At 40.0% G+C, this 26219-nt stretch overlaps 1 protein-coding gene across 2 annotated transcripts in view; it reads left to right on the top strand.

Annotated features, from left to right (window-relative positions):
• The window catches only part of LOC132988100 (actin-binding LIM protein 3-like), a 47407-nt gene that overhangs the window by 19434 nt on the left and 1754 nt on the right, over positions 1 to 26219 (top strand). The window contains exons 5-22 of one of the 2 annotated variants that reach the window (XM_061055251.1): positions 720 to 846; positions 1228 to 1321; positions 3144 to 3231; positions 9066 to 9124; positions 9858 to 9938; positions 10460 to 10621; positions 10837 to 10866; positions 12182 to 12293; positions 12729 to 12836; positions 14586 to 14636; positions 16847 to 16984; positions 17068 to 17132; positions 17482 to 17623; positions 21565 to 21594; positions 24327 to 24385; positions 24716 to 24782; positions 24964 to 24971; positions 25762 to 25842. In XM_061055251.1, the coding sequence (XP_060911234.1) occupies positions 720 to 846; positions 1228 to 1321; positions 3144 to 3231; positions 9066 to 9124; positions 9858 to 9938; positions 10460 to 10621; positions 10837 to 10866; positions 12182 to 12293; positions 12729 to 12836; positions 14586 to 14636; positions 16847 to 16984; positions 17068 to 17132; positions 17482 to 17623; positions 21565 to 21594; positions 24327 to 24385; positions 24716 to 24782; positions 24964 to 24971; positions 25762 to 25842 (1502 nt within the window). Of the gene's footprint in view, positions 1 to 719; positions 847 to 1227; positions 1322 to 3143; positions 3232 to 9065; positions 9125 to 9857; positions 9939 to 10459; positions 10622 to 10836; positions 10867 to 12181; positions 12294 to 12728; positions 12837 to 14585; positions 14637 to 16846; positions 16985 to 17067; positions 17133 to 17481; positions 17624 to 21564; positions 21595 to 24326; positions 24386 to 24715; positions 24783 to 24963; positions 25843 to 26219 lie in introns of both variants that reach the window. The other variant, XR_009675780.1, reaches the window with a different exon arrangement.

The following is a 26219-nucleotide window of genomic DNA, read 5'->3' as shown; positions in this document are numbered from 1 at the left end:
CTCATATTTGTTTCTTATGCGGTACCATGGCTTCTTAGCAGCAATACAAATGTCATTGTTACTCATTCATATTGTGGTCATGTCACGATCCCATTGAATTTGGTTTAGCGCTCAAATCTTGTCAATGCATCGTCAATTTCCCTTCTTTGCATTTACACGTGCTGTCATGGTTGTCTTTTGGTGAGATCAGGCAGGGAGCATGTTTATACCAGGAATCAACATGGTCTAATAATAGCATCTCAAGGTTCCTCTTACTTACAAAAAGGGGGAAAATCAAGCACTCTGAACCATCCAGAACGTAAGACACTCTGAACCCTACAGGTGACAAACACTGGAAGACTTTTACAGTCCACCTGCTGAACTGTGTGAAACAGTCACATGCCCTGCAGCCACACACACACACACACACACACACACACACACACACACACACACACACACACACACACACACACACACACACACACACACACACACAAACAGAAGGTGACCCACTGCTTCAGGTAGTCTTGTAGCCTGATTCTAGTGGCTCCATCTGGCACAGACAGTGTGACTTCTACAGGAAGATGGGATACCGAAGAAGAAGAGTGGTGATGAGAGGTTGGCATAGCTGAAAGGCAAGGGCAGAGAAGTACAACAATAAATGCGCAAAATATTGTCCAAAAGTCTGTTTTCTCATCCCTATTCTTTGTTTTAATTGCTCCTCTCCTCTCCTGCAGACTGTGCAGGCTGTGGTGAGGAGATCAAACAGGGTCAGTCTCTGCTGGCTCTGGAGCGTCAGTGGCACGTCAGCTGTTTTAAATGCCGAACATGTGGCTGCACACTCACCGGAGAGTACATCAGCAAGTAGGTGTTGTGATCCGCCTGTGAACAACTTCTTCTTTGTTTGATCAGATATCAAACGCTTTCTAAAGTGAAAGTAAAAAAATTGATTTAAGTTAATACTTCTGGTTTTGACTGCCTTTATAAACCAATTCCTATTTATAATAGTCATATCATTACTGCAGCTCAGTCTTCATTTTTTTAATGTCTTAAATTCAGAGTTTGCACTTTGTTTTTATATAGATTTTAATTGATATCTTCTCTTCTCTGTGTTTATATATACATGCCTAAAATGTACTGTTTTTACATTTGTTCATGGCACTGTACAAGTTGCACAAAACAAGGAAGCGTCTTCATATTTATAAGCCAACCTTTTTATGTGTTTTTGCTTTTTGTTCCTGGCAGGGATGGGACACCGTACTGTGAGACAGATTACCACTCCCAGTTTGGGATACGGTGTGACAGCTGCAACAGGTACATCAGTGGCAGAGTACTTGAGGTGAGACAACTTTTTCTGTTTGTTAATATGTACGTATGTGTGTGTACGTAACAGACAGATGGGAACCAGAAGGAGAAGTGCAGGTCTTTTTGCCTCTGAGTGTCTTTGTGAAAGAACGTGTGGGTTTGTGTTCACATAGGAAGCATGTGTGTGTCAGTCTAAAAAAAAAAACGGTGAAAAAATGCAGCTGTCCGTCTTAAAATGACTGAAGCGTTGACTGATGACGAAGCAGATTTGGAAATCCAACAAAACAACACTCTCCCATCTTCTCTTCCCTTTCATTTTCTTTTGTACTTCTTATTGCCACTCGTGCCATTTTTCATCCTCATTGTTTTTCTCTGAATCTTATCTCCACTCTGTCCTCACTTCCTCATTTGTGTCATCTGCTTTTGATTCTCTCTGTGTAATTTATTTTCCTCTCACTTTTTTCCCTCCTGGATGTGTCCTTTCCTATCTCATATTCTCCTTTTCTTCCTGTTGTTTTCAATTTCTGTAATTTTATTCCCTACCCTTCACTCTTTTTACCCTTTTCCTGACATGTTCTGTCCTGTTCATTTCTTTACCTGTCTTTTCTTTTCTTTCCCATCATTCCATTGTCTTTCTTTCCCTGTCCTTTCATTTATCTCCCTTCTTCCTCCTAAGTTCTTCTGTCCTTTATCGCCATTCTTGTTCTACCCTGCAATGTCCTTCCCTTTACTTTTTTTTGGTAAACTTGTCTTCCCCATCCTTTCCTGTCTTTTTGTTTACTCTACTTCCCTCTCCATGTCCTATTTTTTCTTTTCTTCTTTTCTCCTTCTGCATTTTACACCCTGGCCTTCAGTGCTGTATTACTTCAATTAAATCACCCCGTGATAACCGCATTATGATGTCACAGCTATATGTTATTATTATTTCATGTGATATCCTCTTAGTCATAATGACAATGTAACATTGACAAGTGAAATAACATGATGGCTAAACACCTATGAGGGCTACAAATACACTTACTGCCCATACACACTTACTGCCCATACATAAAATTAAATGTAGAAACCATCAAGGGCCTATCACTATTTACTTTAAGACCGGATGCTGTGTGACACACAAGCATCACATACAGCCGAAATCTATTTCCTTACCACAGTTACGAGAAGAAATTCACAACAACATTTACTCCAAGACCACCAAGTAGGTAAAACATGACAACACATAAAACCCAAATGACAGATTTCAGCAGGCCTCGGCACATTCCAGCCCAACTGCTGACCTAAAACCCACATGCAGCCTCACGTCTCCTGCCCTGCCTTGGTTAGGCGATTCTGATTTGCAAACCGGACGGTTCCAAGTTGATCAGATTCTATATATAACGCATTTCCAGCGATACAATTCGCAACGCTTCTCTGAATCTGTAAGCCAAGTGTACCTTTCATAGTTGCTGAAGTTTAAGCGAAGCACACAACCTTAACCTTGCTGGGTCAGGACTGCTAGCTGTGGGGTTAGTTGATCCTTTTTAACATTGTCTAGCTTTTCTGTACACATCCTTCTCGAAAAAAAGATTTGCCAGTCAATCACCTGTTTAATTTTCTTGTGTGAAGCTTATGTGAGCTATCTAAAAGAGATCTATACTACACAAAAATCTAAAGTGCTAAAAATCTCAAGGTTACCAAAAAAACATTTGGAGTTACTTCACTTCTCTTCCCAACGTTGTGAAGCTAACTAGTTTCACAAATGTTAGCCTGGCTCAATCAAGCCGCACTAAATTCTGACGTTCTCGGCAAGACAAGCTAGGAGGCTCTGGCATGTCAAAGAATACACCCAGTTTCTTGTTCTGTCTCTCCTCCAGGCTGGAGGAAAGCGCTACCACCCCAGCTGTGCTACGTGTGCCCGCTGCCACATGATGTTCCTTGAAGGAGAGGAAATGTACCTTACAGGTGAGGTGACAAGATAATAGGAGAGCCAAAAAAATAGCACAAATCAATAAGAACAAAAGAAATGTATAAGGCTACACTAAGGTGCGTCTGCAACTGTACAGCTAACAGGCATGAAAATAGACCTAGAGCATGTATTGAGTTAGCTGAACCCTGCAAGTGGCCTAAGTGTGTGTGTTGATGAATGACTTCTTTTAACAAAACACAGCTATATAGGTTATTGATCTCACATATAACACTCAGTGAACACACACAAACTAACACTCACTCACCTTCCCCTTGTGGATGTTTCCTTCATAAACACAAAGGTCTGAGTCAATTACCTCTCAACCTTCTCCTCTACTATTTCCATCATTCTGTCCACCCCCGAAAGCATTAATCTGAATGAAACCGACATCAGCGGAGGTCTAAATGGAATCATCTCGCTGTTTTTCAAATTAGAATGAAAAAAATTGTTTTGCCATCCGTGTATCTCAGTGTTTAAACGGATGAGACAAATGTCATAATAATACTCTGCAGCTACGAAGCAGCTGTATTTTCAAGTACATTTTTGGAGGACGTGCACCACCGTGTCGGAGAAAACGTTTGTGATGAACTACATGTTATTTTCAACACTGTGATAAACAGAGAACATTGTTTACTAATACAAAAAAAGAGGTGTTAAGACTTGAGTGTTCGTCCTCTGAGATCTACAGTATACAGGCAGGCAGACAGGAAGGTGGATTTAAAATTCTTAACTGACTTTGATCCAAATCAAACCTTAGCCACAGTTCGATTGCTTTTATACTGAAGCAGTAACTACATAAAACTGTTGGGTGTGATGATTTTGTAGCACATGAGTTGCACATGCCGCGGCATATGCCGGTCTGGTCCACTCATGTGCCGCGGCATATGCCGGTCTGGTCCACTCATGTCCCGCAGCATATGCCTGTCTGGTCCACTCGTGCCGTGGCGTATGCCCCATGTTAGTGGCATGTAAAGATAAAGATAAACTTTATTGATCCCCCATTGGGGGAAATTTCTGTGTACCGCGGCATATGCCGGTCTGGTCCACTCGTGAGGCAGCATATGCCGCATATGAGTTACACATGCCGTGGCATATGTCGGTCTGGTCCACTCGTGACGCAGCATATGTCGGCCATGAGTGGCATATGCTGCTGCATATTCCGTTCTGGTCCACTCATGTGCTGTGACATTACGCATATGAGTGGCATTTGTGCATAAAAGTAAATTTTTGGAGGACGTGCACCACCATGTTTGAGAAAATGTTTGTTATGAACTACATGTTAATTCACAACACTGTGATAAACAGAGAACATTGTTACAATACAAAAAAAAGGTAGGTTAACCGCAGTACCCTGAGTGACGTTTGGTGGCGATGTGGAGCCGTTGGCAACGCCCATGCACCGGACCACTTTCATACGTAAATTTCACACAAGGCAGTATTTTGTGTGAAGTTTGGTGAGTTTTTGTTCACGTTAAAGCCCCCAAATAAGCGATTTATTGTGGCGAGGGAGAATAATAATTCCTTCAGTTTCAATAGGGTCCTCGCTTCGAGGTCGGTGCTTGGGCCCTAAATATTAAACAAACAGCCAAAAAAGAAGAATTTCCTTGTAACCATGACATCAATGCAAATGAGTTGGATATAAACACTGTGGGAACATTGTTTGATTCCTTCAGTTCATAACTGCACAGATGTTTCTTTAAGATAAAGCTGTAATAGAAAAATCAATTCAAATAGCTCACCAAAGAATGAGTGCAAACAGCACTGTAGTTATAAACAGACCCTTTGTGGTACACAGATAATTTAGCCGGGTTGTGTTGAATCGAGATTAAGTGTTGAGCTACTGAAGCGTAACATGTGGCTGACTCAAAGCGTCCCAGAGTCACCGCACAAGTTGTTGCCTCCTGCTTCACCTCATTGACATTCTGCTGCTCGCTCACTGACATCGAACAGTAAAACAAGCATTTGCATATTTTACCTGAAGTCTGTGTGTGTGTGTGTGTGTGTGTGTGTGTGTGTGTGTTTGTGTTTTAATCTACGCCTGTAAAAGCATGCATTCTCAATGTTTACAGGTGTATCTGCTTGAATGCATGTTTGCACACTGAGTCTACATATGAATGCAAGTGTGTGTGTCTGCTGAGCTCCATCAAGCTGCCCCAAGGTTACATTCGCTCCTTTTGATGACTTCAGACATGTAGGAGGGCTGAGCAATCACCCTTGTGAGACACACTCAATTACGACACACACACAAACACATGTGCACGCACACACACACACACACCCACGTGCACGCACACGCAAGTTAACACACTTGCTATCAATCTCATGATGCATGCTTGGAATAAGAAATGGTGTGTGTGTGTGTGTGTGTGTGTGTGGGGGGGGGGGGGGGTGTGGGTGTGTGTGTGTGGGTGTGTGTGGGTGCGTGTGTGTGTGTGTTGGAGAAGTTTTAAAAGTACTAATTGAGAATCTCAGAATCAGGTGGGTGGCTAGATTGATGGAAATAGTAAGTTAGGATTTCCCCTTTTCTAATTATTTTGCATTTTCAAACTTTTGAAAACCTTTAGTGAGGTGTAACTTCGCCTTCAGTTCTCTCTATTTCAAAAATGTAACACCTCAACTGTATTTGACAGGATGGTGAATCATCTGTTGGAAAAAATATTAGTTCATTCATCTGTTTTTTTTCCCTTACTGCCCATAAAACATGTAAGATAATTAGCTAGAGCCAAACCTGATGTGCTCTACGTCCATAACTTTTATGTGAATAGATATAAAAGGGGAAACAAAAACAGGATAACACCAACAAACATGTTTAAGTGAAAACATAATTCAGAGCTTGTTGTTATCGTTTAACTTTCTTTTGAACAAGTAATGGATTAATGAACTATAGCCAGAATGTTTCATGTGTAGACAAAATTTGATCAAAAGAACCATAACGAGAGAAGAACAAAGTGCTAACGTCAATTATACGTTTAAGGCTGAAAACTCACAGAATCGATCCTCACCTGTCTTATTAGAGTATTCAAATGGAGGATTCTTTCTCTACTTTAATACAGTGTTACTGCTTGGTCTAATCGGCAGCACAAAAAATGTAGTGCCAAAGAAAACATAGAAATGATGTTGTTTTTTCGTCATCAGATACCTCGCATTTTAGAAAAATATCTTCACCCGTTATTAGAAGATTACACCTCGTATTCATTTATTCATGTATTCAGTAGTTGTGGCTGGTGCATTGTTCTGTAGTGTGGGCAATTTATTACAGATGGACTTGGATGTATATCTTAGTTCTCTAGCTAAGATATACATCTTGTGCTAACTCATACTGGAAAATGCCATTAACTGGCTAACAGAGTTTGCGTCACGATAATTTTTATTAATTTCAGCAACACCATATCCACTCGTAATTACAGGCATATTTACCCTAGCCTCTGTTGAGACAAACTGTAAAACCTGCTGACTCATGCTGGTCTGTTCTGCTGCTCCCACTCATCTACAAAATATAAACAGTCAATGCTCTGATCCAGTGACACTGCATGACTTTCTCTTTATGTCTCAGTTCAAGGGACATCTCCCTCTGCTGTGTGCTTTTGGGTGTTGGTGTGTTTTTCCTGTGCTCAATTGAAGCTCCTGTCTCTTGAACTGAAGAGGAGCATATGGGCATGTGCAACTTGTGACGCGAGTCAATGGAGCCCCGGAGCACCAAACATGTCACCAATCAGTAACCTTAGACACGTAAAACGTTTAACTCAATAACTACATCAAAGTACAGTGTGTTTGTCCCTTAAAATCATTTTTTAAAATCATATTCAGTGAAGGTCTGCCATTCTCCTTGAAGGGAGCGATTGGGTGGCACCCTAGCGCCCTCTGATGACCAGCCGTGACTGGTATTGCTTTTCCACTTCACTCTTTTTTTCGTACTTCCTCGATTAAGTTCAAAAAGGAATGTCGCCATGAATTGAAAAATCCTACTAAATATCTGAACGGTACTGTTTGCCTGACCTGTGTGCTGTTTTTTTTGGCAGCATGATTCAGTTATGCTGCCTAGCAATGCTTGCAATGCTTTAGAGCTTTGTATTTTTAAATGATATTTGCTCAAGCGTCAATGTTGCTTTTCTAGATTTCACTGGCCACTTTCATCCCACATTTTGAATTTTGCTTGTCAAGAGAAAGAGGCAAATATTTGTCCACTGATAAACCTACCTTTACATAAAGTTATTGAAAGAGGAAAACAAAGTGTGTAGTGTAGGACCTATTCTTCAATGAAAGGAAAGGGGGGGACTCATTCAGATTTTTATTTTGTGACTCATTTCTAGCAGCTAATTTTCTTTGAACTAATGGTCTGTGTTTTGGATTGTATTGTGTTGTTTCAGCACCATGTAGATTCTCCTCACCAGGAGATAAAGGATCCAGAGTCCAAGGCCATACATCTGTTCAGCAGCAGAACTGGGGAGTGTGGGTGGGACGGGGGTGCACTGAATCACTACGCATGCTTCCTGTCTACTGTATTGATTTTGTGTGGTGGTGTGTGTGTGGTTGTGTGTTGTTGCGTGTGTGTATGTCCATTTCCCAGTGCCTCTGTGTGGCTTTACTTCTGTGTGTGTTGGTGTGTGTGTGTGTGTGTGTGCGTGTGTGTGTGTGTGAAGGTCAGATTTATGGTGTTGATATACAATAGGTTGTATATTACAGTCATGATCAGCTAACTGAGTCAGTTCCGTTGACCTGTGATGCCCAGAGGCCAGAGAAAATTAGTGTGTGTGTGTGTGTGTGTGTGTGTGTGTGTGTGTGTGTGTGTGTGTGTGTGTTCAGAGCAGAAATATTACTGTAATTATGGCTATTAGATCGACATTTATGGGACATCCTGGCATTAGTGGTTTATTGTTATGAATTGTCTGTCCTCTTTTGCTCCACGGTAAAATGTCCTCTCCAGCTTTTTCATTTTTCTCTCTTCTCAGCTGTCTGTATCGTCCCTCTTTTGACCCCTCTTCATCAAACTTGTTTTTTTGTTTATTTCAGGTCAGCTTTTTTATTCTAGCCCCCTGGATTAGCCTGGATATTAAGACAAATATCATTTGTATTACAAGAAATGCATCTTAGAATAACTACAGTGCATACCCTTTCTTCAATTTTAGTTAGTTTTATCCAAAAGTAAACTTAACTTTAAGTATTGATCCCAATAATCCTGAGGGGAACTAAGAATTTGTGTGCCACATTTCTTTTCAATCTATACTATAGCTATTCAGACACTATTAAACTACAGTTAACAATTCTCTGAGGACCATGTATGTCCATAACAAGCCAAATTATATAAATGTTTTAGACATTTATGTGTGGATCAAAGTGATGGGTCTACCGGCTCAGCCATCCCTCAAGACACATCATCTAATAATACCCCATTTCCCTCTGTCTCCCTTCTCTCTGTATCTCCCTCTCTGTTTATCTGTGTGTTGAGACAAGACTAACATCCTCTGTCCTCAGACCAGACAAACTGCCTCCACAGCCACACGCGCAGCCTTGTTTGTTTGTATGTGTGTGTGTGTGAGTGTGTGTGTGTGTGTGTGTGTGTGTGTGTGTGTGTGTGTGTGTGTGTGTATTTGTTGAGCGTGTGTGTTGTTGATTGATGTTGATGCACTTGAAAAAGACTGATCTATTCTTCATAGGATCCCATAAAACTGTACGGCTGCTGCTCAAACACAGTAAACACTGAGCTCTGTTTGTGTGTGTGTGTGTGTGTGTGTGTGTGTGTGTGTGTGTGTGTGTGTGTGTGTGTGTGTGTGTGTGTGTGTGTGTGTGTGTGTGTGTGTGTGTGTGTGTGTGTGTGTGTGTGTGTGTGCAGGTTCAGAGGTCTGGCACCCCATGTGTAAAGAAGCAGCTCGGCTGGAGAGGAAACTGAGGGTGAGCGTTACTCAAAATACCCACAACCACTTTTTCTTTCGCTCTATGTCTTTATCTATTTTTTGTTTCTGTTCTCTTTGTGTTTCTCTGAATCTCTTTGTGTCTACAATTTTTCACAGTCAGTTTAAAAGCTCATTGTTCTTCTATTCTTAACAAATAACTTACACAGACTGAAGTAGCGTTCTTTTAAAGAAATATCAATCATAATCATTTTTTACTCTTCTTTCCCTTAGCAGAGAACTCTCAATTAAAGAGAGACATGTATCTTTATCAAAAGAAGTCAAAAGACTTAGATAGTGCGATCATTTTGTTTTAGATATGATTAGAGCTGCACAAACACCAGAAGTAAAAGTAACAGGAAAAAAACCCTGATGAATTGGGTTGTCACATTAGCACTTAGTCATTATTATGTGTGAGTGAGTTGACTTGCTTTGCTGTCTCAACATAAATATGTATTTTGGAAACCTTGTAAATCCCAAAGAGTCATGTGGACAGTAATTAGAAAACGTGGACTTTTTTATTGTACTTGCATGTGTACATGGTTTTGTATTTAAAATGAGCAGATGCTCATGAAGCTTTGTCCAATAAGTGGTTAGGTCATTGCAAACTATAGACATGTCTTATGTCGTGGATTGTGTCTTCAAAGCCATTATCATTGCTGAATGACGTGCAATGTGGCTAATTGTACTCTAACTTCTCTTTGACCTTTGACTCTTACATTGTTCCCCTAAAGATAAGACGAACCTCTGAGACGGCGTCCATTTCTCCTCCAAACTCTTCTCCTCTGCTTGGCTCCCCTCACCGACTCATTTGCGTGAGTGCTGTCTTCACCAAAATCTATACGGTTTTTATCCTCGGCTTTCACTGTCAAAGCTTTCAATCAAACTATAATCCACTGCAAAAAAAGCACTGAAGCTCTTTCTGTTGTCTGTATCTGTCTCTGAGCAGACTTTTTGCCTGTCTGTTTGTTTTGCCACCTGTTTGTCCCCCTGCTTCCCTACATCTCTGTTAACACTGAGCGGTCTGTTCCTCTGAGTCATAAGTCTATGGGTTTTGTTTCTTTTGGGAGGTTGGTCTTTTTTTTATCTTCTTGCTTATTTTGTCATTAAACTAACCTTCAGGCATTTTATTTTGACCTACTAAACTGTCAGCCATTTCTTATTGTTCTGTGTATGACTATGTCTCTGTTTGTCTGGTTTTCATTTTCCTCCCATTTTTCCTTCTAAATAATCTTTTCTGCCCAATTTTCATATATGTACAACTCAATTTCAATTCTCTGTGTCTTTCTCTCTGTCTTTGTCCACCTGTGTGTCCCTCTCCGTCTCACTCACACAGTCTAAGGCTGACAGTGATGTGTCAAATTACAAGCAGCTGGCAGCTCTGCCCAGGATCAAAGCCATTTATGACATCCAGCGGCCCGACATCATCCCTTATCAGGCAGACCATGCACATACCCACTTCTCAGACGACACTGTGGAGCAATACAACTGTGGACGGGTACTTACTCACACACGCACACACACATACAGATAAACACACTGTCAGTCATTAAGTTCAAGAGCATCAGGTGATACTGAGCTACAGGATGTTTGTCCAGCAAAAAGTCGGATAAAAAGGAAACTGACAGAAGAGGTAACTCTTAAGGAAGAAGTAGTCATTGTTTGTCACCATCAGTCTCTGTAATGACCTTTAATTGTCTCCCTCTCTTCCAGTCATTGGGCTCTTTGTCGCCATACTCTCATGTAAGTACTGCACACACAGATTTTGCTGTAATGTACTTTATATGTGACATGTTACTGTTTGAAAGGAGCATGGGAGAACAGTCAGACACTCTCAGCATGCTCGGAGTAAGAAAACGTTTTCATAAGACTTTTTTTTTTTTTTTTTTTATTTTTTTTTTTTAGTAGTAATATTTATTTTGGTCCATGACCACAAAGCATAGAACATACACGAACAATAATAAAAAAATAAAAAAAACAATGGCCGAAAAGGTGTAGGATGAAGCCGAGGCTTATTATGCCTACCCTTTGAACATTTCATTTATACAGTATATATATATATATATATATATATATATATATAGACTTAGGAATGTTAACATCTGCTTTTATAGAGACTAAATCAGTCATTGGAGGACTTAAATGAATTATTCATTACTCTGAAATGTCAGCTTTAGAGATCTTCAGTTGACCAGAATGAAACTATCTGCAATAGGAACAACACAGTCACTGTCATTTTAAAGTATTTATATGTTATACAACAATGTTAGGTCTAATGCTGCCTTGCAAAATACATGTCTGTAAAATATGTAAAATATGAGTTTTTCCACAGTTAAGTATCTTAATTTAATAGTTTCAATAACTATTATTGTTGCACCAGTCCCCAGTATCGGCAGATAACCAAAAGGTTTTGAAACAGACTCAGTGTCAGAAGAAATGAAATGGGTCAATGCGTTCTAGATCTGCAGCAAAAAAATCAAAGTTCTACAGGCTGATAATGGAAGCCCAAAACCAAAACAAAAAAACACCCAGTAAAACCCCAGCTTATGTTTCTACTCATAACCATTTGTGTAAGGATTAAACATACATAAGAAATATGTCTTGAGGTTTTGATGGAGAGCTATGCTAGCTGTTTCCCCCTGTTCCCAGTCTTTATACTGAGGTACCCTAACCAGCTTCACACCCACCTGTGTGTGTGTGTGTGTGTCTGTGTGTGTGTGTGTGTGTTTGTGTGTGTGTGTGTGTGTGTGTGTGTGTGTGTGTGTGTGTGTGTGTGTGTGTGTGTCTGTGTGTGTGTGTCTGTGTGTGTGTGGTGTGTGTGTGTGTGTGTGTGTGTGTGTGTGTGTGTGTGTGTGTGTGTGTGTGTGTGTGTGTGTAGGAATATGCCTCTGTGCAATGGAGATACTTCCAGCAACACTGTTTCAATAAAGAATATTAAACTCCTGATGTAATTACAATTTTGTTTTGGAAACAGGACTTACTGCACTTAGTAAATGAAGACCATTACTCTTAGACCAATCCCTCTCTCTCTCTCTCCCCCCCCCCCCCCCATCTCCAGGATCTCTTGGACGGGGTTGAGTTAAGAACGAGGCGTTCATCCAGCTCCGCCTTCACTGACTCTCCTGCACACAGTCACCACGGAGGCTCCCCACTGCATTGTTATCTTCCTGGTAATGTGCCCACTCAGGCAAAGACACATATTTCACTCACACACACACACACAAACACACACACACACACACACACACACACACACACACACACACACACACACACAGAATATAATAAGGTCCCTTACTGGAAAGATGCAATGTTTTTTGAGTGGGTGCTGAAGTTCAATCTTTTTTGGAACCCCAGAATTCCTAGAATCACCCTGAAATAAACACACACACACACACACACACACACACACACACACACACACACACACACACACACACACACACACACACACAAACACACACACACACACACACACACACTCACACACACACGTACATGCTGTATGTTATTCATCAGTCTATACATCTGTCTGTTTGGTGTCCTGGGCAATTCTGCCACTCATGCTTTGGTTTCTCTTACTGTGATTGGCTGGCTGACTGCAGGCAATGAGAGTGGCAGGAGTTCACCCTATTGCAGTCAGCCAGAGCCCAGGTGTGCTACACCCACTACCACCTCCACCCTTCAAGCCCCAAAGCATTTCCATGTTCCAGGTAGGCCGTCATCTGTACAGCAAACCTGAGACCCCTTCACTAACTTGCCTACCCCCACCTCAACCCTACGACTTTAGCAAAGCCTGGATATAAATCCTGACCCACAATCCACACTGCCTGCTCTCCTAACATACACACAACTGCATTACCCGTGAGATTTTTGCCTGATTGTGATCATTTGACACTTCAAGAAGAAATGCTCAAGAATGGGGCGCCAGTTTAGTTCAGTCAGTAGAGCTGCCATGCAGTGTTCAGAGGTTAAGGTCCCCGACTTATCATCCACTGGTTCGACTCCTGTTCTCAAACCTGTGATTCATCCCATCCATGAAGGCAAAAGGCTCAACAATAATCTTAGTTTTAGTTCTCTCTAATCTCTAATTTTAGTTTATGAGGAAGGAATTATCAACAATGATTTTGTTTTAAATAATTGAATTCCTGTATTTTTTTAAGCAAAAATCCAAAGTTTGAGCTTCTTAAATCTGGGGATTCACTGTATTCATGTTTTATTCACTTATTTTGGTATTGGGTTGTTTTTAAATAAGAAAACAAATATGTGATGACTTCATTTTTGTTGTAAATTGGGATTTAAAAAAAATATTTTTCATATTTCAGATGTAATATTCAAATATTTCTATAACTAAATCATTCAAATATAACATTAAAAATGTTATATTGTCTCTTTTTACTGGTTAGAATACGGTCTTAACATCCATATTAATTGTGAACTTACATGCTCTTCTCAGTGTGTTCTCGTCTGGGTTTCTCTGATTTATCTCATGGATCTGGGACTCTTGTATAACATATGAGTGCTTTAATCTAGCGAGCTCAGTTTATTTAAGCATTTCCGGCATCAACCCCTCATTTTTATTAAGTTAATGCCTCTCTCTTCCCCTGAATGTTTCACTCTGTCTTTGTTCTCTCCACTTTTAAAAGCCCCTCTACTTCCCACTGCAAGCTGTGCATTTGGTTTCCCTCCATCATCCCCCCCTCAGCCTGCTACCAGTCCATTTCTCACTGTGTGTTCTCCCTCTTTCCGGCTTTTCTCAGGCTGTTATTCCCTGCCAGCCTTGAGACAGCACTCCCCTTCATGCTTCTCAACTCGGAGCAAAATGTATTTGGTGGATGCTTTTATCCAAAGTGCCTCACAGTATCCCGAGTGCATACAAATTTAGTGCCGAGGCCCATCGGGAGTCAAGGCTCTAACTTTGGCATGTTCAGTATCACACTCTTTGCATTAGGAGGATTTTACATGTGCTTTTGCTCTATTTGTTACTCATTGAAGGTAATAATTCAAATTATCAAAAATGTTGTTTGAGTAGTTTTCCTGAACTGACTCAACCTCACGAGAGCTGCTGTACAAGGTGCCACTTGCTCTTGTCAATCCAGAGTTTCTACCTCTTCTTCCTGTTTATTGCTCTCCTTCCAGCCTCTCCATCTCTCCACCCTTCAACTGCTCTCCTCCCTCTTCTTTATTCCTCTGCCATCTGCTGCTCTTTCCAGTAATAAGCCTGTGATTCTGTATTAATCAGCCTCCCTGCACGTCAGTCAGGCTGTCTGGATGCACGGCACTGTCTCTGCCATAGCAGTTTATTACCCGTTCTGTCAGCTTTACGGTTAAGGAGACTGTAAATGTACACAATTAATTCAGTGGGAGGGGATGAATAAGAAAACCTAGATAAGTCCTATCTCCTCTCCTCTTACTCTCCTACCTTGCTGCAATGCTGATTTTGTTGTTGTTTCTCTTCCCAGCATCTGAGAGAACCAACATCTATAGGAAAGCCCCCATCTATAAGAGACCAGGTGAGCTGATTCCTCACAATGTTTTGTTTGACCGTCTTCCTGTCAGGCAGGCAATCGTTGAGCTAAATCTCAGTTTCCCTTCTAGTCTGTCTTACATCTGGTGATGCTCTCAGTCCTGTCCAGCTCTGTCAAAGAAAAGTATTCAGAGGAAGTGAAAACACTTCACAGGCTTTATGCTGCAGTGGCTCACCAGTGGAAAGTTTATAGAGAGCCAACGGATCATCTGAGGAGAGGATCAGATTGTTTAAAATACAATCTTTCTTTTAACAGACCAGCAGATTGTGTCTGTGCCCTGGTCTCTGAATCGCTCAATGCAAACTCTTTTTGGGCTGTGAGGAGAGTAGTCAAGTTATTAATAAGCCATTTCAAGTTTATATCAAGGATTAAAACCCAAACCTTCACAGCTTTCAGCTAGTTTAATGTGGGTAGTTTCTGCTTTTGTATTCGTTATTTACTACTCTTAATATGAACTATCTATTTTTGTCTGGTCTTGAAATATAGCTAACTGTGAAGGTGATTGTTGGAAGAGTGCACCTCGTAAAGCTAAAGCTCTCAAATCAGATACATACGGTAGCTCTTCAGTGAGGAACTCTCAAAATATTTAAATAGCTTAACTAACAAACAAATCTGCAGAAACTGAACTGGTGGAACTCCATCCTCAAAAACACAAAGGATATAGAAACTGTAATCAAACGCCTTCCTTTCTATACGTGGGCGAGTCCACCCACTTAAACCCCTGATCAGCACCTGAGATGGAAAAAGAGGAGGAAGAGGGAGACAGAAATGAAGCAGATCAAAACAAAACAAACCCACGAGCGGTGTTTCAAACAGTGCAGGTGAGGTCCACATCTTACAGTGGCCTCGTGTTTTGTAAAGCTCAAGTTTTTAACTGCTTGGACTTCACTGTATTTGAGTACATGTTTGTACTTTTGCAACAAAAATTGTATTATAATTAAAGATAAAATCCTTTTATCTTACCTACTCTACCACAAGGCCCTCACTTGCCAAACAGCAATGCCACCTTCAACAGACCCCAAAATATCTCATATTGACTATCTTAACTACCGGCAAGTGAAATTATCATCAGGAAAAGAAGACAGTAACAAAAGTTAAAGATCTTCTGACATGATTTGGTGCAGGTGTTCCCTTACTCTTTTCCACTTCAGATTCTTTGTTAATGACATTTGACAATTTGGTCATTCTGAATCTGTGTTAGTCATTGTTGTGCCGTCATAGTTAGCTCTTAAAATGACCAAAAGAATCCCTGGATTTATATTACCTTATGTGAAAATCATTGCATATAGAGACATTTCAAATGAGAAAAAGAAAACTGAAAACTGCATCTCATTGGGAATCAACACTGGAAGATTCCCTTATTCCCTGGCAGAGGAAAAGTCAGATTGGTGTTTCCATAATTATGTCACATAACATCCCTATCATCTCTTACATCACCTTGTAACTAAATCTCACTCACTCGCTTAATTTCTACAACAAAACAAACCAGACCTGAAATGGTTCAAGAACAGAACATCAATCTTTGATAGCTGTAAGCATATATGTGAGATTATAGATTCCATTGATGCTTCAAGACGTGAAGTAAAACTGTGAAGTAAAAGCGTTTTTTTTACCTCAAGATGTGATGCACAAGACTCTGAGTGTGAAGATGATCCATCAGAGCTCAGATGGCAGGTCGGACTGAGTTGCAGCTCTTCAGAAACACCTCTGGATGATTTACTCTGAGCTACAAAGTGCTGACAAACCTCTCTCTCGCTTTCTCCTCAGTCATAGACAGCAAGCTGGGATCTGGGCTCTAAGGAAGAATCTGAATTTACAGCATAAATCAGTTATACAGCAGTTTATATATGGAAAGACCATAATCATGTTTATAAAGTGTATATTAAGTGCCATAATGTTTGTCATAGTCAATCCTGATGGTACTTGAAAAACTCACTTTGAAGGATAGGAGAGTGTCAGTACATGTAATACAAAAAAAAACACCTCCACATGCATACTGCTAACTTTTATCTGTGTTTTTTGTTTCCTGGTGATGACATAATACGTGTTTTAAATGAAATAAATTGTTACCAGGATAAGGGTTTTTTGGTGGAAACATCGATATATGGCTTCTGTTGGCGATGAGGGATGTATTATGTTATGTATATAAACCTTTCTTTGATTTCTAATTTCTGATTTAATATCTATCATTTTAGACGTATCCGCCTCTCCAATAGCCAATAAGAGTAAGACCAATGAGAACCTCCTTAATTCCAGCCGCCTTTCCTCCTCCAATTGTAACAGCCTTTATCACTCGGACTCCAACTACTTCCCGTATACCGGCTCTCCTAAAGGTATCTCCCTTTCTTTGTCTGAAACAAATGCTTCTGTATTCCCGCCAACTGCTACAATTATTCCTCCATGTCTCCCTCACTAGTCTCCAGGGTGAGAAGGTTTTCATCTGGAGGAGAGGAGGATGGATGGAATCACAACATAAACAAGGTGAGAAAGAGAGAGCCTCCTGCTTCTCTCTTTTCTATATTTCAGGGTGTGTTAATATTGAATGAGCAGGTTAATTAAATGCTTCCTTTCAGGCACACCCTCTGGACATGTTTCAAATGAATCTTCTCTCCGTCTTTCGCCTCATTCTCATCTCTTTTTGTCCAGGCAATAACATTCATTTTTGTCTGTCTTATACACTGGTTATCCATTATAATCCATCAATAAATGATTCATTTATTTTGTCCAAACTGGTATTGTTCCATCAATACGTATGTCCATTTAAAACATCCTTCTATTCCTCTCTACTTTGTTTTCCTCTTCTTCTTCTCTCCTCCTCTCCTCCCTGCAGGGAATTGGCAGAATGATCCTGAAGGAGGAGATGAAGGCGCGGTCAGGTTGTTATGACAATGACCTGTGGGGGAGCAGACGCAGTTCTCGCTGCAGCAGCAGGGAGGCGCTGAACAATCTGGGATTCACCTCCCTCAACGGCTGTAAGTTTGTAGTCCAAGATGTGTGCTGCATCTGTTTCTATTTTATCTTAAATTTGTCTGTAAAACCGCCTTATTTTTGTGGATTTACTACATTTACTACATGACAAATACTATATATAAGTGCTAATATCCCTACAAAGACCATGCTAACATGCTGATGTCTAGAAGGCATAATATGACCATATACACCAGTGTACTTTGTCTAACCAGCATTCTAGTGTTGTTTTATCGATGTCCCACAAAAGCTGCATTTCTTTATTTCACATTTCATCAAAACTAGTTTTGTCAAGTTAAAGTTCCAAAAGTTTATCGTTTTGCTTTGAATATAGTCTTTGGTTTCACATGTATGATCCTCAGCACGGCCGCATGCTAATGTTTTCTGTGCGGTTGTGTTTTCAGTGCAAGATAGATGTTTGTCTATTAGCAAGTAGGATAACAAAGACCTTATAACCCCATTCTTATTAAACTGATGTCACTTGGTTGGAGGTTGTATCATTGGTAAAGGAAGAGAACCCAGCTGACTCTTGAACAAGCAGTTCTATTGCCTGAATTGAACCATGTGTCATGTTCTGGTGAAAATGGTGTTAGCAAAAGGGCAATTATATGAAAATGCTAATTTAGCAGCGTCTTACATGACAAATATTATGGGATGTCATGGAACGTTTTTTTTTCCCATATCCAGCTTCAATTTAACTCTACTGTTAGACAACGGCAAGGTAAAGACTGTGTGGTATCTAAAGAGGTTGAGGTTGTTTTTTTAGGTTGAAAGCAGAAATTAGGATCAGATTTCATTTAGAGTTATGGTGATGACTGAGCTTGGAGTTGAAGGTTAGAGGATAGGGAATGAGTACGGTCACCTTTATGAGAGAGGAAGAATTGTGTGTGTGTCTTGTTGTGATGCTGAACAAGCCTTGTTGGGGCGTGGGGGGGGGGGGGGGTCCCACTTCTGTATTAACTCTCCCATTGATCCAATTCCTCATTGCATTCAGCACATGTGAGGGCGAGACAAAGATGGAGAGACCCCATGAGAGAACGGGAGAGAGAGTATTTAAGTGTAGATCAAATGGGAATAGAAGTGAGGGTGTTATAACAGGAAGAATAGAGAGAGAGAGAGAGAGAGCTGGCAAGATAAAGTGAAGTACATTTTAAAAAGAAAGAAAAGACAGAGTGAGAAGCTAAAGCAATTCGGAGCTGTTCACAGGAGATGTACGACATGAAGCTGAGAGGTAAATCAGGGTCAGGGGGCGTTGGCGGGAGATGAGCTACGTGCACAGCGAGGTCAGACAGCGAGAGAGGTGTGGATAATGTTGGTGTTCAGTGCTGTGTAATCACTGTGGCTTTATAGTGTCCGCTGTTATAGTACTGATTAGAAAAATGCCCAGAGATGTGTGCTAATCTATTCTTCACATGAGGCTAATTCCAAATTAAAGTGTCCACAGTTTCAGTGATATCAACTCCAAATGAGTAAGAGACTTAATTAACCTTAACTGATATTAACCAGGCTAGCACTCTGAGCTCAGGGGTGGCAATGTCGGTTTACTGCTATGGTCCCAACTGAGAAAATCTCAAAAACTGTTAGAATGATTGCTTTGATATTCCTGGTAACCGCTGAATTAATTCAACAGACTTTTGTGATGCTGTGACCTCTTACCTTGAAATGCACTTATGTAGTTTCTAGTCATAAATTGGAATGAATTCGGATGCAAACGTTCATATTTTCCATGTTTTATTAACTAATGGAAGGGTTTTGAGTCAAGGGACAGCTGGGGACAGACTTATGACAACTCCTCCTATATTACTTAAAGACTATGAATTACCTGTTGTGAGGCATTTTATGTCTTTGAATTCAATTTTGTGACTTTTTGGGGTCATTTTGGTTATCCCTCAGTAAAAAAATATATCTCTTCTGGTCATGTTGCATCTCTTTAGTATTTTTTATTGTTTGATTGAACCTTCAGCTAGAAATGTTAAAAGTCAAACAAGCCGTGGCCTCAGGCCCCCTTATCCCTTTTCCCCCGTGAACTGTGCACAGTAAGCCCGTTCCTATTTATAACTTTGAAGAGGATTAGGCTTTTCTCTCACTCCGCTGTATCAACATTAGCATTCAGTTTGTCTAATAATATTGTTTTTGATAGGTACCAGCAAAAGCTTTGTCATCAAGTCCATATGAACGGCTTTACTCGGACAGTGGACCTGCTCAACAGTTCACCCTCGTAACACCAGAATGTTAGCATTGCCATAATGATGATTTTAGCATTTAGCTTGTAGCTACCGTGAGAAACTAGAAGTTGAGTGGATTTTGGTGACCCCTGTAGATAAAGCAGTACCTCTTATCTCTTAGTTGTACATACTTAAGTGATGTTTTCTAGTCTCACTGGTTTCTTTTTACTCTCTTGTATCACTTACAGTGAATCTTCTGCTGAAACTGTAAACAAGGCATTTCCAGTCTGCGTTTGTTTGACACTGTCTTGGTGGCAGCCGTGACAGGCATTTAAAAAATAAATATTCAAACTCCTTTTCTGAGTTGCTTTTGTAGGTCAAATTGAGGCATTGGTATTAATTTCAGTCTTATTCATTCCTGACTAAACCCAGACCTGGTATCATGGCTGACTCTTAAGTCTTGTTACCACTACGGTCAATGATAATAACCTACATGATAAAATAAAACCTCTATACTACATTTCATATTCCAGCATGTTTGATTAAGACAGCCAACAGTCCATTAATATTACAACGTGCAGTGCTATATACACGTATGCATTTTTAACACAAGTGGCCTGATGCTGCATGACTGCTTGTGCCCATGCTGCTCCATATTTTATACGATGTGTAGGTCTTCATGGTGATTTGACTGTATGTTGGTACTTCAGGGGGCATATTTCACACAGCTGATGTTTTAAAGATGTCCTCCAACAGCTGGCCTTCTTTATTTCCCTCCTCCTATAAACTCTCTCAATTTACTGTTTGTGCATATACTGTTATATGTTTATTAACCCCACTAAACAAGGTGTCACATACTGCGCAGGTTAATGCACGACACTAATATGCATGGTTTATAACAGAACATGTACACAAACACGTCCTCTATATCTTCTTCTGCATCATCATCTCATTGAGTTTGTCTTTATGCACGTACAGTTTCTAAGTTCAGTATACAGGACACAAAATCTGATCATTCCCAGCCAATTGCTCAGTTGGAAGACATCCTGTTAACTTCTTTTCCTTAAAGGGCTTAAAAGCTGGTTTCCTGGGCAGATTAATAACCGCTAAATGCTAAAAACAGAAGTTCCAAAAATGTAATTGTGCCAAGCATGTCCCTGTTTTTGTACAAATTGTTCACAGGTGAACGTCTTTTATCCTGAGCCTTCTCAAACTTTGTGTCCAGTGTTGAGTCGGATTTTTAGATGTAGCACATAGCACCACTGGGTCCTCTTCATGGTGCTCACTTTATCTGAAAATCAAACCGCTTCCACTTTTTCCCGCAATATTATAGCCACAACATTTGAAGTAATATAAAACACAAGTGGTATTTGACTTCTTCTGGGTTCTTTAATGATTTTAAGGTGTAGAGGGTTAGTGCAGTCCCATATTGTTATATACTTAAGCTCTTTTGTCGGGATAATCTTGTCAGGGATCTTTTCAGAGGCTTTTTAGGTAAAAGGAAAATGTTAGATCTTTATTTTATCTTCATGTTGATGTTAATGAAAGTCTCCAAGCCCAATTTGAAGGGATCTATTTGAAGGGATCCACAACAATTTGTAGCTAAGTTAAGTGATGTAATTGTTATCAATTGTATCTGAGGTAGATTTTATATGCAAGAGTGTTTAGAAGAGGATGTTGATATATGTTGGTTTTTGATTTTCCTTTGTTCTGTCTGTTTTCCTTTGTTCTGTCTACAACCCCCCCCCCCCCCCCCCCCCCCCCCCCTTGCTGTCCCTCAGCTCCCAGGTCGCTCCACAGTGCAGACAGTGGTGAGTGGTCCATCAGTGTGTTTTGATCTCTGAGGTCATGAGTTGGCCGTCTTCTCTCTAAACCCCGTATAGCTTCTACTGTGAGCTCAGAGTGGGAGATTGTTGTCAACACACACACACACACACACACACACACACACACACACATTCTTTTTCTTTGGGTACAGGTGGGAAGGTGAATGGACTGAGGCTTAGGCCTGTATTTATCAGCTTTTCTTCAGCAGTAGCACTTATCCAGGATCACTGACCTGAAGCTCTCTCAGCCATCTGTTTCAGAATCTACACTTACACACTTTTCATTGTTAAAAAATAAGTCTTTTAAGAGCTCAAGTTACCAACACTTTGCCTCTGTGTCGCTTAATTTAGCGTAGTTTGTGTATTTGTTCTGCTCACTATCTCTCTTATTGCTCTTACTTGGATTTTAACATAATCCCAACATACAGTTGAAACTTGACTTTTTTAACATCCTAAGATTTCATTGTTCTGCATCGAACTGCCATAGAATGCCATGCTGGAGTAACAAAAATAACGGATCAGTAATTGTGCTTCAGGCTTTATGAGCTTTATTGTGATGATTAAATGACAGCAGTGATTATAAGCCCACACTTACGTTATGGAACATTGACGAATGAAATGCTTAGGCTGGTAGATGTTACAATTTAACATTAGGGCACACTTTGATAAAACAACTTTATTTGTATGATGCAAACCAACACTTAACTATGAAACTTTATCTAATTCTTGGATAGAGAATATTTGCAGATGACATAGTTGTTTAACGGTCACATATTATGCAAAATACACTTTACAATGTTTTTCTTAAACTAATTTGTATCCCCAGTCCCTCTACAAACCCCCCAATTATGAGAATATCCATCCTCTCCACTCCACACAAAAATGTGTGCTCAAACAGGCCATTTGGATATTTTCCCTTTGTGACATCACAAAGGGTATTAACCCCTCCCCGAGGTGGGTGACAATCCCACAGCTAGGTGTTTCTTCTGCCTTCTCACTTCTTACTGTAAACAATAGGTTTTGGAGCTAGAAAGCCCAAACCACATCACCTTCCAGAGAGGGGGTGTGGTCAGACACAGCTCATTTACATTTAAAGCTACAGACACAGAAACAGCCTGTTCTGAGCAGGGCTGAAATAGAGGGGTTTATAGACATGATCAAATACAGGATCAGAGTGGATTTATAACAAGAAACTTCACAGACATGTTTCTGGGACTTCTGAGACTTATTAAAACTGGTTGAAAAGGGGGATAATGTGTGACCTTTAAGTATCTTAAAGCAGATCTCACATTGTTTCATAACAAGTCTTAACATCTGAGTATTTTATTTTCATTTATCACCAGAGTGATGAAGACAGAAAGAGACGGTGAATGGGGCACAAAGCAGATGAGAAGGAGGAGGGAGAAGAGCTAAAGAGTTTAATTAATGACAAAGTCAAGAATTGAAAATGAAAGTGGTGAGAGTAGAAAGAAAGAGGAGTCAGAGCATCGGTGTGACTCTACTGCCCTCTGCTGCTGCTACTGCAGCAGTGCATACCTCAGATAAAGTTATCTTGGAGGATGCTGCTGGTTACCAATAGCTACCAGAGAGATGTGACCATGCTGGAGGAGTGACAACAACATTGAAGAAAAGATTCATGTTGTTGGTGTGGGGTTGGTTGGGTCTTCCTGGGTAACAAGAATGCCACATTTTTCTAACCTATTGACCCTGAATGTGGTTTGTTTCTGCAGACATTTCCACTAGAGATCATATTTATGTTGTTTATTTTGTAATTATGTTGCTGTTATAACAAGAGGTTTAACCAGCAGATGTTTACAACTGGCTTCACTTGTAATGTTTGTTAATAGACTCATTGTCCTCCCTTTGTCATTGATTTTTACCAAATTGTATGTTTTACAAGCCACAATTCTCCCTCAACACTTTGCCATGTGGGTGCATAGTAAGCAGCAATGGCCTTGAGGTTTACAAAGCAGATACATTATTTGATAGGAGAGCTGCTGCTTTGAATTTTTGTACTAAATATGATTCAAAAGTTCCCTCAGATACTGATGACAAAGATGTTAGAAACTATTTTATAATTAGCAACTGTCAGTGCGACATTGTGTAATGTGACACATTCCTCACTGGGTTTATTTGTCTGCTCTTTTACTTTTCTTCAGTTATTAATTGACTCAACCATATACTTCTGGTTCACTACAGTTTAACTGATCATATTGTTTCTACTCCTCTATATCTGCTGTTTATATATCAATCTATATATAAGCTTTATATGTTGTATTGCCACAGACTAAACCCGTTACTTCTAACCTTTATGGCCTGTAACCAGTTATGTAAAACAACACTACATGTTACTTTCTTCTTAGATTTTTTTTTCTTTAAATAATTGTTCTATGAATACGTAAACTAATACCAATATTTCACTAAAAAGCTGAGAAAACATTTGAGCTCTCAACCCTCCAGATTAACTTTTTAACCTTTTGAGTTAAGCTACGCCCTAGATTGAGAACCAATGTATGTTGTACTGTTACAATTAAATCCTTAAAATAGAACTTGCTGATAAGACCTCTGTAAATGTACTTATGTAGGATTATAAATTTAAGGTTTCTATTTTTAGTAATGAATGAGTACAAATCTGTGTTATTCCACCTACTGTACTCTACTGCTGTGTGTAAATTCTGTGTTTATTCATGGTTACTTTTTTGTTTATGTTTTTCCAGACTCATACATTGCCAAATCGTCCTCGTTGCCAGGCTACGGCAAAAATGGAATAACCAGGGTGAGAAATCGTGATGAATGGTTGTGTAAGTGTGTGTGTATTTGTGTGTGTGACAGAGAGAAAATAAGACGGGCATGGCCATTCACTAAACTATGAGCTATGGCGAAGTCCTTCACTCACCACTGAACCTGTGAAACTGATTTGTAGACATCCACTTCCTGAGGCCAGCAGAACAGCTGTTAAGTGAAATACACAACGGATGTCACTTTTTAGTGCATAAAAGATTTTCATCCTGTTGCGCACTTTGCTTGATCTTTTCCGTTCATTATAATGATGAAACAAATATTCATAGTCCATGTTTATTAAACAGATCTTGATGTGTTCTTGCAGCCTGGGAGTGCGGGTGCAGATTATTACCAGTATGACAGCGACAACGCAGTTAATTGGCAGATCAGAGGTAAGCCTATTGTGCAGCTCCAATCTGCTTATCCCCAGTTCCTCCTGTCCTCTCTTTATTCACCTCCCCTCCTCGTGCATGTCAGTCAAAGTTATTTGGAGTGTATTAATGAACAGAACACAGATGACATCAAATGTAACAGTTAACATATCTGATTCTGTACTTTCTCCTTTTCTTTCAGAATACAAGGTAAGATACCAGAGAGCTGTTACTGAGCCAAGGCTAAAAGGTCTGGATGAATGGATTATAGATTATGATGTGTTGCCTGTTTCAAGTTCCTATTGAATGGTGAATTCATATCACTCAGTAACACCCACAGCGTTCAGTGAAAGTTGTGAATCTGTCTGACTCATTGGCATTGACAGCAAAGTGTAAGAACCAAACAGACACAGAGGGTAATAGCACACTGTTTGTGAAATTGAGGGCGACGAGACCAATCCCTTCTGGGTAGAAAAACCTGATGGGAAAATGTTGATATTTTATCAGTAGTCTGAGTTATTTAAAGGGCAAAGTTATAACGCCCCATTTAATGCTGTACTAACAATGTATTTCTTATACGCCTTCATATTTTTCTTTCTCCCATTTTACATGTAACTTTACATCAAAGAGTCAAATCCATTAAATCCATCAAGCTGTGTTTGTAGCAATCCCAGAAATGTTGTTATACGTCCCTCACAACCCATCTTTTCATGGGTTCTAAGAAATGTATCAGCAGCTACTGTAAGCTGCAAGCTTAGCCTTAGCCGTTGCCGTGGTAATGGTGTTAATGCTATTTTGGCCACTTGAGGGTGACAGAGGAACTTCAGCATTTCCGTCACCTTATCAGCCATATTAGGCAACTGAACCTTTTAGTAAACAATGTGAAAGACATAATCTGTGACACACACTTGCAAGAGAATCCGAATCTGCCTGATTTATAGTTTCTGAGGGAACATGTCTGAGTTGTTGTTGTTTGTGTGTGTGTGTGTGTGTGTGTTAGATCTACCCATATGAGGCTCTAATTGTGTCAATCAGAAAGAAGCAGCGTCTCCCAAGTGATGTCGACCGAGCCAGACTGGAGGTAAATTGATAGCCCTAAAGCCCATAGTGTAATAAAGAAACACAGAAAAGTGTTGTGGCTCTTAAGGTTGCAATGTTTTGTTTCACCATTCAAAATGTATTTACAATATTTACCAACTTAGATATCATTGTGTTAGCATGCTGAAAAATTTCCACTTAGCTCTCTTTATAGTATAGCTAAAAGTGGTAGCTTTGTAAATAGTTCTCCAAAGTCTCTGGGGACCATGAACACCTACTGAGAAGATCTTTAAAACACATTTAACAGTTGACATATTTTAATTTGTGCATCCCTTACAGGTAGACATACAAAGCCAGGCTAGCAGCATAGCTAAAAATGTTTTATTCATTATGTTTCTGAGACAGGCAGTGATTTGTTGA

Source organism: Labrus mixtus, chromosome 14, assembly GCF_963584025.1.
Source record: "Labrus mixtus chromosome 14, fLabMix1.1, whole genome shotgun sequence".
Lineage (NCBI taxonomy): Eukaryota > Metazoa > Chordata > Actinopteri > Labriformes > Labridae > Labrus > Labrus mixtus.
The sequence above is the reverse complement of the archived record's forward strand: the minus strand, read 5'-3'. Positions and strand labels throughout refer to the sequence as shown.